Source organism: Oncorhynchus masou, chromosome 13 (genome assembly GCF_036934945.1).
Source record: "Oncorhynchus masou masou isolate Uvic2021 chromosome 13, UVic_Omas_1.1, whole genome shotgun sequence".
Classification (NCBI taxonomy): Eukaryota; Metazoa; Chordata; class Actinopteri; order Salmoniformes; family Salmonidae; genus Oncorhynchus; species Oncorhynchus masou.
This window is the reverse complement of record NC_088224.1, coordinates 64,976,684-64,991,462: the sequence shown is the minus strand read 5'-3', so window position 1 is coordinate 64,991,462 and position 14,779 is coordinate 64,976,684. Positions and strand designations below refer to the sequence as shown.

General features: G+C 40.6%; 1 protein-coding gene across 1 annotated transcript in view; it reads right to left on the bottom strand.

Annotated features, from left to right (window-relative positions):
• Window positions 1-8,638, bottom strand: part of LOC135552841 (complement C4-B-like) — a 30,667-nt gene extending 22,029 nt beyond the window's left edge. The window contains exons 1-16 of the mRNA XM_064984734.1: window positions 8,370-8,638; window positions 5,063-5,258; window positions 4,783-4,969; window positions 4,640-4,710; window positions 4,459-4,544; window positions 4,297-4,379; window positions 4,129-4,216; window positions 3,940-4,045; window positions 3,686-3,812; window positions 3,453-3,568; window positions 3,041-3,217; window positions 2,707-2,904; window positions 2,279-2,473; window positions 1,938-2,084; window positions 576-708; window positions 352-420 (exon numbers count right to left, since the gene is read on the bottom strand). Of these exons, the coding sequence (XP_064840806.1) occupies window positions 352-420; window positions 576-708; window positions 1,938-2,084; window positions 2,279-2,473; window positions 2,707-2,904; window positions 3,041-3,217; window positions 3,453-3,568; window positions 3,686-3,812; window positions 3,940-4,045; window positions 4,129-4,216; window positions 4,297-4,379; window positions 4,459-4,544; window positions 4,640-4,710; window positions 4,783-4,969; window positions 5,063-5,258; window positions 8,370-8,431 (2,041 nt within the window). The 5' untranslated portion in view covers window positions 8,432-8,638. The remainder of the gene's footprint in view (window positions 1-351; window positions 421-575; window positions 709-1,937; window positions 2,085-2,278; window positions 2,474-2,706; window positions 2,905-3,040; window positions 3,218-3,452; window positions 3,569-3,685; window positions 3,813-3,939; window positions 4,046-4,128; window positions 4,217-4,296; window positions 4,380-4,458; window positions 4,545-4,639; window positions 4,711-4,782; window positions 4,970-5,062; window positions 5,259-8,369) is intronic.
• Window positions 8,639-14,779: the final 6,141 nt, after the last annotated feature.

The window sequence follows — 14,779 nt, the reverse complement described above, 5'->3', positions numbered from 1 at the left end:
GTGGTCTGGGAATGGCTTGTATGTTAGGTGAATGTTTTTTTTGCCCCTTAAAAGAAACATTGTAGGATCGTCCGCACAACTTGGATAGTTTTTGTGTTTTGGAAAGATATCTTTTGTGATGCCCCCACAATGTTCCAACCTAAAGAAACATTCTGGGAACCTTTAAAGAACATATGAAATGTGTTATAGGAATGATCTTGTATCATCAGGCAAATGTTTTATTCAAACGTTCTATAAATCATCAGCAAGACTGGACACTTGTGTTATGAGAACATTTCCTGCGACCTAAAGAAAATTCTGGGAACTTTCACAGAACCAATTTTGGTTTTCTGAGGTTACTGCTACACCTACTGATATCAGAGAAAGCCTGGTGATGGTTCAAGGCTCTCTTCTCTCTTGTTATGTTGTTACAGGAGTAATCTGATCAGAGGACAAAAGAAAAATAATTTTACAATATTGTGTGGATTAAATTCCATCAACAACAGCAGCAGCAATGTGCTTTTACCAACCAGGATCCGTACATGTACTATTCATTCAATATTATAATAAGTTAAATGTCTGAATGTAAACCGTACCATTTCTCACGTGATTCTCTTTATCCACCCAGTTGGTTATAAAGGTGAGCCCAGCATCCTGTAACACAGACTGGGAGTTCCTTCCTCCTCCCATAGAACACGCCAGGTCATAGGAGTTCATGTAGGCAAACATCTAAAAGAAGAAGAAGATGACTTTATTTTTTTATTTAACAGATATTTGTCTTTTGCATATCCCATTCTCCCTGGTAGACAAACACATCCTGTCCTGTACATTCAGTAGATACATATAAACACAGTACATACACGGGGAGATACAGTCTCAGGTATACTGTATTTTCACAGACAAACCTGCTCTCTGTGATACAGTACATTAGCTCAGCGTTTTCCAAACTCGATCCAGAGGACACCAAGGGGTGCACATTTTGGTTTTTGCCTTAGGACTACACAGCTGATTCAAATTATCAACTCATCATCACGCTTTGGTTATTTGAATCAGCTGTGTAGTGCTGGGGCAAAAAAACAGAACGTACACCCCTTTGGTTATTTGAATCAGCTGTGTAGTGCTGGGGCAAAAAACAGAACGTACACCCCTTTGGTTATTTGAATCAGCTGTGTAGTGCTGGGGCAAAAAACAGAACGCACACCCCTTTGGTTATTTGAATCAGCTGTGTAGTGCTGGGACAAAAAATAGAACGTACACCCCTTTGGTTATTTGAATCAGCTGTGTAGTGCTGGGACAAAAAAACAGAACGTACACCCCTTTGGTTATTTGAATCAGCTGTGTAGTGCTGGGGCAAAAAACAGAACGTACACCCCTTTGGTTATTTGAATCAGCTGTGTAGTGCTGGGGCAAAAAACAGAACGCACACCCCTTTGGTTATTTGAATCAGCTGTGTAGTGCTGGGGCAAAAAAAACAGAACATACACCCCTTTGGTTATTTGAATCAGCTGTGTAGTGCTGGGACAAAAAACAGAACGTACACCCATTTGGTTATTTGAATCAGCTGTGTAGTTCTGGGGCAAAAAACAGAACGTACACCCATTTGGTTATTTGAATCAGCTGTGTAGTTCTGGGACAAAAAACAGAACGTACACCCATTTGGTTATTTGAATCAGCTGTGTAGTTCTGGGGCAAAAAACAGAACGTACACCTCTTTGGGCCTCCAGGAATTAGCTTAGGAAATGCTCTATTAGCTGATACCAGGTCATAGCCTTGTGAAGCTGTCAACATACACCTGGGACTGAGCCAAAATCCAGACTAATAATGTTATGTTACTTTATCATTTCATCTTTATTTAACCAGGAAGTCACATTGAAATTGAAATATCACCAGCAGGCACACATACTGTATGTAGCTATTCATTCAAGCTGGTAAATGTGTGACAGACAGAGGTTCTGTACCTTCTGAGGAGTGAGTTTGTTGTTCTTGTTGAGGATGTAAACAGCTGTATCTACAGCAGCCAGAGCTACCTTGTCTCCCTGGTCTGTACGGACCACCACATTCACCAAGTCAGCTGGTTTATGCTCTTTAAATGGAAGGATCTCGATCTGAAAACAGAGCAACAAAGGCATTGTCACAATCTGCCTCCATGCAAAACTAGATCACTTTGATTGATCTTTATTAGTCAAGTTAAAATCATAAAATGTGCCTTCTTGATGCACAGCACTGACAACAGGATCAAACCATAACTGGCTAAGTGTAGTAAGAGTAGAAGTAGAGAAACAAGCAGTGACTATAGAACCTGTCCTTTGCAGATATCTTTGACATCGGCCCATACAGAGTCAGCCACTATGGTAGTCTTCTCTGGTGCCTGTGTGAAGTAGTAGGCCACCAGTCTGAAGGAAGGGACCAGGTCAAGACTGTAGGGCAGACTGAAGGTGGTCAGCTCAGTCCTCTGGACCCTGTTCAACTGGACCACTCTGCCCTTACTCAGGACCTGAAAGAATGGAAACAGAGGAAATAACACATTATAACACTTCACTACAGATTTTGAAAATGTTAATTTCTCAACCCCAACGTGCTTATATTGATGTTGGTTACAGCTATGACAACCCCAGTCTACTGTAGTGTATGGAAACGTGAAGCTATGCACAGATAAAGTATGTTGCAGAAGTGGTAAATGGTTATCTCCATCCATTATTAGAATGGACTGATACTCCAATATGTTACCATATAGTAGATGTAGGCTGGTCGTGGGGTGCCTGGAGGGGTGATGTCTCTGAGAGTGACTGTCATGGTTCCTCCAGGCTCCAGGGTGACATGTTCTATCTCTACACTCAGGTAGCTGTTCCCCTCAGACTGGACTGCTGACACTGTCATTTTGGCATCACTCACTACTACCTCTTTATCCTCTCCCTCAGCAAACATCTGGAGAGACAAGAACATACAGTGCAAAGTTACAGTACGTCAATATTACCTCCCATGGAAATTAGAGCCACATAGAACAGTTGACATAACTACAGTGTTGATTGAAAGTTGAAAGTTCTCTGTGTCTGTCCTGTACCTTGATGTCCATAGACGTGGCCAGTTTGGGGACTTCGAAGGTGAGAACAGCCTCACCCTTAGAGTTACTGGATCCCTCCAACTTAGACTCCTGTGTGCCTCCTACAGAGGTCACTGAAGCTGAAGCCCTCATACGGAGGTCAGGGGCTGGGGATCCATCTGGGTGGGTGGTGGTGGCCTGAGAAGGAAACATGCAGCACATGCCCAGTAGACTATGTCTATAGATACAGTCATATTCTAAACGGTAAGGCCAATACAATTGATAACACTGATAACTATTGTACGGTATGTCTCATTTGGAAAAGGGATTTGTTCTCAATATCATCTCAATATGATGTCCTGAATGAATACAATTATATTTTACTCTGTGGCGTTAAAGTTTGTCTTAGAGTGCAGAAACGACCACACAGTACCAGGATAGAGAACTTTCCTCCAGGTGTGAAGTATTTCTTAGTCTTAGACATGTCAATAATGTATGGAGACGTCACTATCTTTACTGAAGTGCTCTCAGCTTCTTCTAGATCTCCGCCTGAGAGAGCGAGAGACAAAGACAGACAGAGTTACTGTCATACAGCACAATATCCAAGAGAAAACATCTGGATCTGCTGGCATGGTCATGTTTTATCTGACCGAATGAAGGACTTACTTGCTGTTTCTAAAGCTGTAACAGCTATGTACAGATTGTATCCCTCCATGTGTTGGATGCTTTGCTTTTCTGCTTTCCCACGTAGGTCTTCAGTTGGCAGGGTAATGCTGGCGACGCCGTCTTGAATCTACAATACACCAGAAAATAGTCAACGGAACTGGCCTGGATACAAAACAATAACTCTACAATCAGAAAATTTGACCATAATTTGACATTTTTTAATGTACATTTTTAAGATGATAAAGTGAACTCACAGAAGTCTTGTTTTCTAGGCCAGGTAGATGTATTCTGTTGCCTTCTATGTCTATTAGTCCAAATCTAACATAAGCTATGCCATTGACACCTTTGCCATAGGTGTACCTGCAATCAACACACATTTACTTGACATGCTATGAACAATTCACAAAACAGTCCATAAATACAATCTGCTTCAACAATCTCACCTTACAGAGACGCTGAATTGAAAGGATTCTTCTGTCACTAAATAATATGGCTTCAAAGCTGTTATCTTCACCTCAAAAGTAGGAAGAACTGAAAGAAATAGAGGTGAGCTTCACTTTGTTGTTGTTGGGCCGTATCATAGAGTCACGCAACCTATTTTTGATACTCACCATATTCCCTGACCTCAAACTCCACTGAAGAGTTGGACATGGGATGGTTGATAAAAGTGGCAACAATCTTCCAATGGCCAGCCCTGAAACATATTGACAGAGTAGTGGTCAGTGCTACTCATGTCCTGTGTTCCATAGATTTTATGTCAACATACTACTTACGTCTCAACATCAGGGATCATTATGTTCCTCTGAAGGAGTTTACTGCAGTGTAGAGCCTGGTTGTACACCAGCAGGCCTTTGGAGTTCTGCAGAGAGACAGTGAACATTATTTTGAGAACAGAGATTCAATATAACACAATAATTCAACTTTAACAAACAGATAGATGTCTTGCAAACGTACAAATATCTTGACATTGATGCTTTCCTCGACAGGCAGCAGATAGTTGTCTAATGTGAAGACCCTGAAATTGACTGGAAAAGGACAAATTGGGATTATAACTAAAATCATATATAATAGTCAACATGTTTTATTTGAGACTTTACCATTCTCTCCTGGATTGTAGAGTGGTTTGTCTGTCTGGATGAAGACATAACCCTTTTTTGTTGACAAAAGGATTGTTTTTTTATTTTTAAAGAAGCCATTGCTCTCTGCGGCCAGTTGGATATATGGCACAATTGTCTTTGTTTTTCCTATGTTTTTGATTGCCTCTTCGTACAGGCTAGGAACAACCTGTAAAACATGATAATAGAGGCAGAATCATATAAATGCACATTCCAGTAGTTCCATAGGGTATGAAAGGAGGTTAGCCTTCTGCATACTTACGCTCATTTTCACCACCTCCTGATAGCCATTGGCTTCATTGAGAGTTACATGCTTTTTTCCAGACAGAACTTTATTATTGTCAGTTTGGTACAGAAAGTATAGTGTAATCTGTGTAGGCTTGATAGCTCCCTGGAGCTGTACTGTCACTGTCTCCTCTACTCCCAGGTGGACTATGTTGGGAGCAGTGATGAGACATCTGCAAACACACACAAACACAAACAAACACACACAAACACACAAACACAAACAAACACACACACACAAACAAACACAAACACAAACACAAACACACACACACACACACACACACACACACACACACACACACACACACACACACACACACACACACACACACACACACACACACACACACACACACATACGAACACAAACAAACACACACATGAACACAAAAAACACACACATGAACACAAACAAACACACACATGGACACAAACACACACACACACACACACACAAACACACACACAAACACAAACACACACACAAACACAAACACACACACACACGGACACAAACACACAAACACAAACAAACACACACACGAACACAAACAAACACATGCAGGAATAAGCAGGTGGGAGGATAATTTCATAAAAATAGTGAAACAGACAACAACAAAAAATCATTTTTATATAATACTTTACTAAATATATTCACGTCACCAAATAATTGTTTAAAATACACTGTTTGCAATGAAGGTCAGCAGTAGCCTCAACAGCACTATGTAGGGTAGCACCATGGTGTAGCCAGAGGACAGCTAGCCAGAGGGCAGCTAGCCAGAGGACAGCTAGCCAGAGGACAGCCAGCCAGAGGACAGCTAGCCAGAGGACAGCTAGCCAGAGGACAGCTAGCCAGAGGACAGCTTGCCAGAGGACAGCCAGCCAGAGGACAGCTAGCCAGAGGACAGCTAGCCAGAGGGCAGCTAGCCAGAGGACAGCTTGCCAGAGGACAGCTAGCCAGAGGACAGCTAGCCAGAGGACAGCTAGCCAGAGGACAGCCAGCCAGAGGACAGCTAGCCAGAGGACAGCCAGCCAGAGGACAGCCAGCCAGAGGTGGAAAAAGAACCCAATTGTCATACTTGAGTAAATGTATAGATACCTCAATAGAAAGTTACTCAGGTGAAAGTCACCCAGCAAAAAACTACTTGAGTAAAAGTCTAAAAGTATTTGGTTCTAAATATAGTTATGTATCAAAACTAAATGTAATTGCTAAAATATACTTAAGTATCAAAAGTAAAAGTAAAAGTATAAATCAATTCAAATTCTTTGTATTAAGCAAAGCAGACACCACTGCAGCTAGCTTCTGTCCTCCTCTGGATACACTGTATCACATTTAGGTACGACCCAGATGCAGACAGTGTAGAAACAAGAGTTTATTACAACCACGGGGGCAGGCAAACGACAGGTCAAGGCAGGCAGGGGTCAGTAATCCAGGAAGGGTGTAATGGGTCCTGAACGGCAGGCAGTCTCAGGGTCAGGGCAGGTAGGGGTCAGTAATCCAGGAAGAGTGTAATGGGTCCAGAACGGCAGGCAGTCTCAGAGTCAGGGCAGGTAGGGGTCAGTAATCCAGAACGTGGGGTAAACTACAAAACGGCAGGCTGTCTCAGGGTCAGGGCAGACAGAACGGTCAAAACCGGGAAGGACTAGAAAACAGGAGCAGGGAAACAGGCAGGAGCAGGGAAACAGGCAGGAGCAGGGAAACAGGCAGGAGCAGGGAAACTGGCAGGAGCAGGGAAACATGCAGGAGCAGGGAAACATGCAGGAGCAGGGAAACTGGCAGGATCAGGGAAACTGGCAGGAGCAGGGAAACTGGCAGAATCAGGGAAACTGGCAGGAGCAGGGAAACAAAGGCTGGCAGGTTTTACGAACAAAACAAACTGGCAACAGACAAACCGAGAACACAGGTATAAATACACAGGGGATAATGAGGAAAATGGGCAACACCTGGAGGCGGGTGGAGACAATCACAAAAACAGGTGAAACAGACTTCAATACAAAACCTAGGAGGCTCTTGGTTCTCACCCCTTTCCATATACTTACACAGTAATTATGAATACTTCCGGAGGACGTCCTCCAACCTATCTGAACTCTTACAGCATGAACTGACATGTTGTCCACCCAATCAAAGGATCAGAGAATTAATCTAGCACTGAAAACATAAGCTACAGCTAGCTAGCACCGCAGAGATAACAATATGGTGACTAGTTGACTTAAAGAGAGAGAAAGACAATAGTTGAACCGTTTTGTTAAGTCAAGTTAAGCTTTTGGTTTACACTGTACACTGTACTGCATGATTGTATCGGGTTTACTAATGCTCTAGTTCTAGTAGCTATGTTGACTTGACGTTAGCTAAAATGGTGACACCGATGTAGACTGTGCATAGGGGTTAGCGGCTATGATATGAAGGTTGGCTTGGAAAGGTTTTATCGCCTGGTCATAGACAGCTGACGTGTTGTGTTGTCCACAAGCGAATGGAAATGGTGAGAGGAGGAGCGCGTGTAGATGCGAGAAGGAATTATCCAACGATCAAAGGGATCATGCGGACTTATGTGGCTGCTATGTAAGTGAACTGTGTTTGTGTTTGATCAGGGGTGTATTCCTTCCGCCGATTTTGTTGAAAAACGTTTCTTAAACGAAAGCAAACATAACGAAACAGGGATAAACATACCTGTATTTGTCAAATAGAAACTGTTGTTTGCAACTGTTGGACTAATGATTACACCCTAGATCAGCTAGATGCAGGCAAAATAGTGCAAGGCGATATTGAATGTATCCGTGTCTGTCACCTTGATCAAATTTCTCTCGACCTGTGCAACTACATTGTAAAATTACATTCATAGACTAGGTTACAGAAACCTTATGATGGGTATAGGGAAAATATGAGTATCATGCAGTAGCCTAAATCTATCGATATTACATTGATTTGGGGGAATGGAATGTGAATCCAATATGCTGTTATAGAAATAAGGCCATGCTCATCCCCCAAAATATTGTCATCCCTCATCTTAAGAGTCATCAACCGCCATTGACACACACACACACACACACACACACACACACACACACACACACACACACACACACACACACACACACACACACACACACACACACACACACACACACACACACACACACACACACACACAGGCACGCACACACACACACACACACACACACACACACACACTGTAGTAATATTTGAGAACATGACAGAAAATGACCAATGATGCAAGTAAAATATATCTACAAAGAATTAGCATGGATAGAACATAACTCACATTGGGTTCTGCTCACTAACTGCAGTCAGTGCAGCCATGATCAGAAGCAGTGTGTTCCTCATCTTTCTGCTTTACCGTCTGATCTGTATCATGCCACTGGAACAAAAGTCTTCTTTTCTTGTCTCAACCCCAAAATATTTAACAAAATACTGTAGAAGTTATCTGTATAGCAGCTATGTCTGTAATGTTCCAGTTTGTGAGTGCAGCTGCAGCTCACAGAGAACAGGGTGCAGGATCTCAAATTGCACCCTATTCCTTACATAGTGCACTACTTTTAACCAGGGCCCATAGGGAATAGGGTGCCATTTGGGATGCACTCAGCATCAACACCTCCTCTAGCCCACCTAACTCTCCTCCTCTCAGCTTCTCTGACTCTAGTCTTGGCATTGGAGAAGGAACATTATGAAATAAATCACGTGTTTTCCCAGAAACAAGATTTTGTTGTGTCCCAAATGGATTCCTATTCCCTACATAGTAAACTATGTTTGATCAGAACCCTATGGGCCCTGGTCTGAAGTAGTGTGATATACAGGGGCTCTGGTCAAAAGTAGTGCACTATGTAGGGAATACGGTTCCATTTGGGAAGTAGCCTTTCCCAAAAAGCCCAAATACATTCACAACATCTGTTTTTCAAACAAGACAGCAGTCTGATTTTCTTCAAAACACTTTATTTGCAGACCACTTTGTGCTTTAGGTCTATGTTACAAATACTTACAGCACATATGCCTTTAACATTGACAATTCCCAAAACATCCAAACGGTATATTTATTTGCAATACATATGTGTGTATATATACAGTACCAGTCAAAAGTTTGGACAAACCTACTCATTCAAGAGTTTTTCTTTATTTTTACTATTATCTACATTGTAGAATAATAGTGAAGACATCAACACGATGAAATAACACATATGGAATCATGTAGTAACCAAAAAATTGTTAAACAAATCAAAAGATATTTTATATTTGAGATTCTTCAAAGTAGCCACCCTTTGCCTTGATGACAGCTTTGCACACTCTTGGCATTCTCTCAACCAGCTTCACCTGGAATGCTTTTCCAACAGTTTTGAAGGAGTTCCCACATATTCTGAGCACTGCTTTTCCTTCACTTTGCGGTCCAACTCATCCCAAACCATCTCAAATGGGTTGAGGTCGGGTGATTGTGGAGGCCAGGTGCTCTGATACAGCACTCCATCACTCTCCTTCTTGGTCAAATAGACCATACACAGCCTGTAGGTGTGTTGGGTCATTGTCCTGTTGAAAAACAAATGATAGTCCCACTAAGCCTGATTTATGCAGTCTCCCCTGAATAGTTGATGTTGAGATGTGTCTGTTACTTGAACTCTGTGAGGCATTTATTTGGGCTGCAATCTCTGAGGGGTAACTCTAATGAACTTATCCTCTGCAGCAGAGGTAACTCTGGGTCTTCCTTTCCCGTGGTGGCCCTCATGAGAGACAGTTTCATCATAGCGCTTGATGGTTTTTGCGACTGAACTTGGAGAAACTTTCAAAGTTGTTGAAATTTTCCAGATTTGTTTAACACTTTTTTGGTTACTACATGATTCCATATGTGTTATTTCATAGTCCTGATGTCTTCACTATTTTTCTACAAAATAGAAAATAGTAAAAATAAAGAAAACCCCAGCAATGAGTAGTTTTACTGGTACAGTACATGTTTCTGTGTATATAGATATGTGAGTGTGTGTGTGTGTGTGTATGTGTGTGTATACACTCACACAGGCATTAAATGCATTCAACAAAATCCTGAAATCATTATGGTGATGGTAGTAACATGATTTAAAATCAAGATATAAAATCAGCAAAACATACGCATATTAAAATATAAAGAAATATTGGTATTCAATACTACTTTAGCAGTATGATATTGTAAGTTGCATAGCATTTATGTTTTAAAAAATAAAACAGCAAACAATATACACATCTGAAGTTTATAAAGCAGTGGGTATATGTATTCAGCATCTATCGATACAGTATGGAGGTCATTGTGTGTTATTTTTGTATTATGACTGGGGCATCCATTGACAAGGGGATGGTCTATACCTTTCCTTTATGCATCATTTCAGTGTAAACGTGGCAACCATGTCTGTAACATATTTTATGGGGTTTGTGGCTAAATAGAACATTATCTGTAGAGGGAAACAAATATCAGATCTTCATTATTGGCAATCCCTATGGAATATGTGATCAAATAAATACATATTTCTGTAATGTTGTAACGATAATATCTCTAAAATCCGTGACTTAGATCGTAGTAGCTCATAGTTGGTTTCCCTTTAACTGCTATGTGATAAAAACATATTCTGCAGTCCCAAATTGTGCCCAATTCTCAATATCGCACAATACATTGGACGAGGGCCCCGCTGGTCAAGAGTAGTGCACTATAAAAGTAGTGAACAATAAAGGGAATAGGGTGCCATTTGGGACACACTCATCTTCATGGATCATTAAGAATGTTTTTATCATACGATACAAAATATAATGTAAAACCTTTGGAGGACATTTAGTACAGATCAGTCACCTTGTAGCCCTGTAGAGAAATAGAGTGTGCCCAGAATGGCATGGTGCCTTTTGGGACGCAGACGTAGACATAGCTATGAGTTCTTACCACTAAGAATCACTGACCAAAGAAATCCCTGACCATGCTGAACAGATACAGACACAGAACATAGAAGTACAGTACATAGAACAGACTATCTATGCTGTTTGTGCCTAGTGGATCCATCCAGAGCTGCTATAAACTGTACATTGCAGACCAGCTGTCTTTAAAATCAACTCACTAGGGGAGAGTGTGGTAAGTTGAGCCACCCTTGTCTCTAGGAAACCATACACAAAATTAATAATTTGACCAAATATTTGGGAAGAGATCATCATTTCATGAAGTCTGTGAAGGAAGAAACCACATGGAAAAAGTGGTAAGCAAGTTAGATCCAAAAAACAGATTTTCACCAAGTCAAATTTATTGTGTTAAGAGGTAAGAGGTTTCATGATAGTTAACTAAACCAAAGTCGATCATTTAAAGATTTTTCTATACATCAGTTGGGGTGTCTATAAGCTTCAATATGAGGTCCTAAACCTAGCGTGAAAGTGCATCCTTGTACGTAGCTGTGTGGGCTAATAAAGTCTAAATGTTTTCCATGGGGTAAGTTGAGCAAATGGTTGAGCCAATGGCAAGTTGAGCAAATTGAAACGTTTTCTTCCCAGGCCTAATGCAAGGCATTATCTCTGCGATTTGGGAAATAAAGATATGCATGGTTTTAAAAAGGTAGTGGTAATATTTCTTTCAGTGCAGAAATTTGTAGGGGTAAGTTGTGCCAAGATACCACATTTTGTGGACAAGCTATGTTTTTCAAAACTGTAATGTTTACATGAATTCCGATTATTTCCAGGGATACACAACATCCTGAAATATATGTATACTGAACAAAAATATAAACGCAACATGTAAATTGTTGGTCCCGTGAGCTGAAATAAAAGATCATAGAAATGTTACATACGCACAAAAAGCTTATTTCTCTCAAATTTTATACACAAATTTGTTTACATCTAGATGTGGCTCATTCCTCCATTCCACTTGGCAGTGTTCAAAACTACACGGTTTCTGGCAGAGGGTATGCGATACCATATCCTCAATTCACAGGGTTGCATTCCCTTTAGACCCGGAGGTCTGTCTACTGGGTAACTTTACTAACACCAATCTTAGGTAAAGCCATACTATAAAGCTAACAGAAATATTGCTAGCGATTGCCAAGAAATGTATTGCCTTGAAATGGAAATTGGATTCCTCCCTGCCAGTTGCAATGTGGCTTTCGGAAGTTAATAGTTGTATCCCTTTGGAGAAAATCACTTACTACTTGAGGAATAAGTTAAAGACATATTACAGAATTTGGCAGCCTTTTATTGACTATATGGAGAATCTCCCCCCACATCTCATTGATTGAATCTATATATAATCCTCACATAATGTTTCACACGTAATGTATAATATGTAGCCTACGGCAGGTGATCCAATGTCTCGTTATTTTTTATTTTATTTATTTATTTAATTTTTTATTATTGTATGTTTGTTTATATAATTATAATTTATTTTTGCTACGTTCTTCTGTTACTGTCACTTTGTCCTTATCGTTGTCTAATATCTTTTCACTTTCGTTTTGAATGTTCTTAATTGGAAAATGCAAAAAATATATATATATATATATAAAATAAAAATGTTTTTGTTTACATCTCTGTTAGTGAGCATTTCTCCTTTGCCAAGATAATCCATCCACCTGACAGGTGTGGCATATCAAGAAGCTGATTAAACAGCATGATTATTACACAGGTGCACCTTGTGCTGGGGACAATAAAAGGCCACTCTAAAATGTGCAGTTTTTTCACACAACACAATGCCACAGATGTCTCTGTGGCAGTTTTGATGGAGCGTGCAATTGGCATGCTGACTGCAGGAATGTCCACCAGAGCTGTTGCCAGAGAATTGAATGTTAATTTCTCTACCATAAGCCGCCTCCAATGTCGTTTTAGAGAATTTGGCAGGATGTCCAACCAACCTCACAACAGCAGACCATGTGTTACCACGCCAGCCTAGGACCTCCACATCTGGCTTCTTCACCTGCAGGATTGTCTGAGACCATCCACCCAGACAGGTAATGAAAATGAGAAGTATTTTTGTCTGTAATAAAGCCCTTTTGTGGGGGAAAACTCATTCTGATTTGCTGAGCCTGGCTCCCCAGTGGGTGGGCCTGGCTCCCAAATTGGTGGAATTATGCCCTCCCAGGCCCACCCAAGGCTGCGCTGCCCTGACCAGTGTTGAAAATCCATAGATTAGGGCCAAATAGATTAATTTCAATTGATTGATTTCCTTATATGAACTGTAACTCGTTAAAATAGTTGAAATTGTTGCATGTTGTGTTTTTATTTTTGTTCAGTATAGATATCTTTGTTAGAAAGAATACTATATTTCCCTTGACGGAGTGATGCTGAATGTAAAAAAATGTGTCAACTTACCCCACTCTTCCCTACAGGATATACAGTACCTTTTCTCATTAGATCATTAAATTCAGTGCTGTACTGTATGTATTCCAATACAGGACCACACTGATATAGTTTGTGTCCAAAATGGCACCATATTCCCTATATGGCACCCTAATTCCTTATGGACACTGAACAAAAGTAGTGCACTAAATAGGGAATAGGATGCCATTTGGGACGGCCCCATAGAAAGTCATTACAACCATAATTTTGAGACTATTGAGAGAACAATTGAGACTATTGAGAGAACAATTATCCGAAAAACAATGTGTGATAAACTTGGAACTCTGGATAGAAAAAGTCTGAATTACCTACAGTAGATTTAACACATTTCCCTCCACAATTTCACCCAAACCTGCTTTACATAGTATTATACAAGTTTAAACAATTATAAAATCAAAGGCAGGCACAAATGATAGATAACCATTAATACATACAAAACAAATAGAAAGTGTTTCTTTAGCACCTACTGTAGGGGTCCTATACATCACATAGAATAACCATGTGATGGAAACAATCTAAGCACTTGTCCCAAATTACACCCTATTCCCTAAATAGTGCACTACTTACAGTGCAAAATAGGGAATAGGGTACCATTTGGGATGCATGTTACAGTATAACATCCAGTGGATTCTTAGGCACCTGTTGAACTTCAACATGAATCAGTCTCCATACTTCAGTACAGAGAGCAGACCTGGGTTCAAATACTATTTTAAATCATGTAAAATACTTAAGCTGTGATGAATTGAGCTTGCCTGTTGTAATGGAACCAATATAAAAGTCCCACTGGGCACTCCAGGCAGGCTAAAGCAAATATATTTGAAAGATTTCAAATAGTGTTTGAACCCAGGTCTGACAGAGAGCTAGAATAGGACATTACAGTAGGACATATTCCCAGTGTTAGCAGACTATTGACAGTGGCTTGACACGGGATAACAAACACACGTTGACAACTATGACAGTTCTATGCCAATTTTGCGTTCATACTGAATACTGAATACCAGGAATACCGGTATTCGATTCTGGGCCTGGAAGGTAGAAACACTTCTGGCTTTCATTCTTTCCTTCTAATCAGGAACTGATTACATTGTGGGCCTCTCTAGCCAATCAGTAACATTAATCAATCAATCAGTCAATCAATGAACTACAAGGTAGAAAAGACAACCATCAGTGTTGCTGCCCTACAGGCCTGGAGCTGAATAGCCCTGCTACATGGTCTTTTACCAACTCACTGGACCACCATCCATCTTACAGAACAGAGGCATCTGCTGCTTTAGCACCTTTGGACAAATCATAAACATTTTTGGGATCAAGTGTGACATCATAAAACAAAGCAATAATACACGTGGGCAAGTGCCTTAA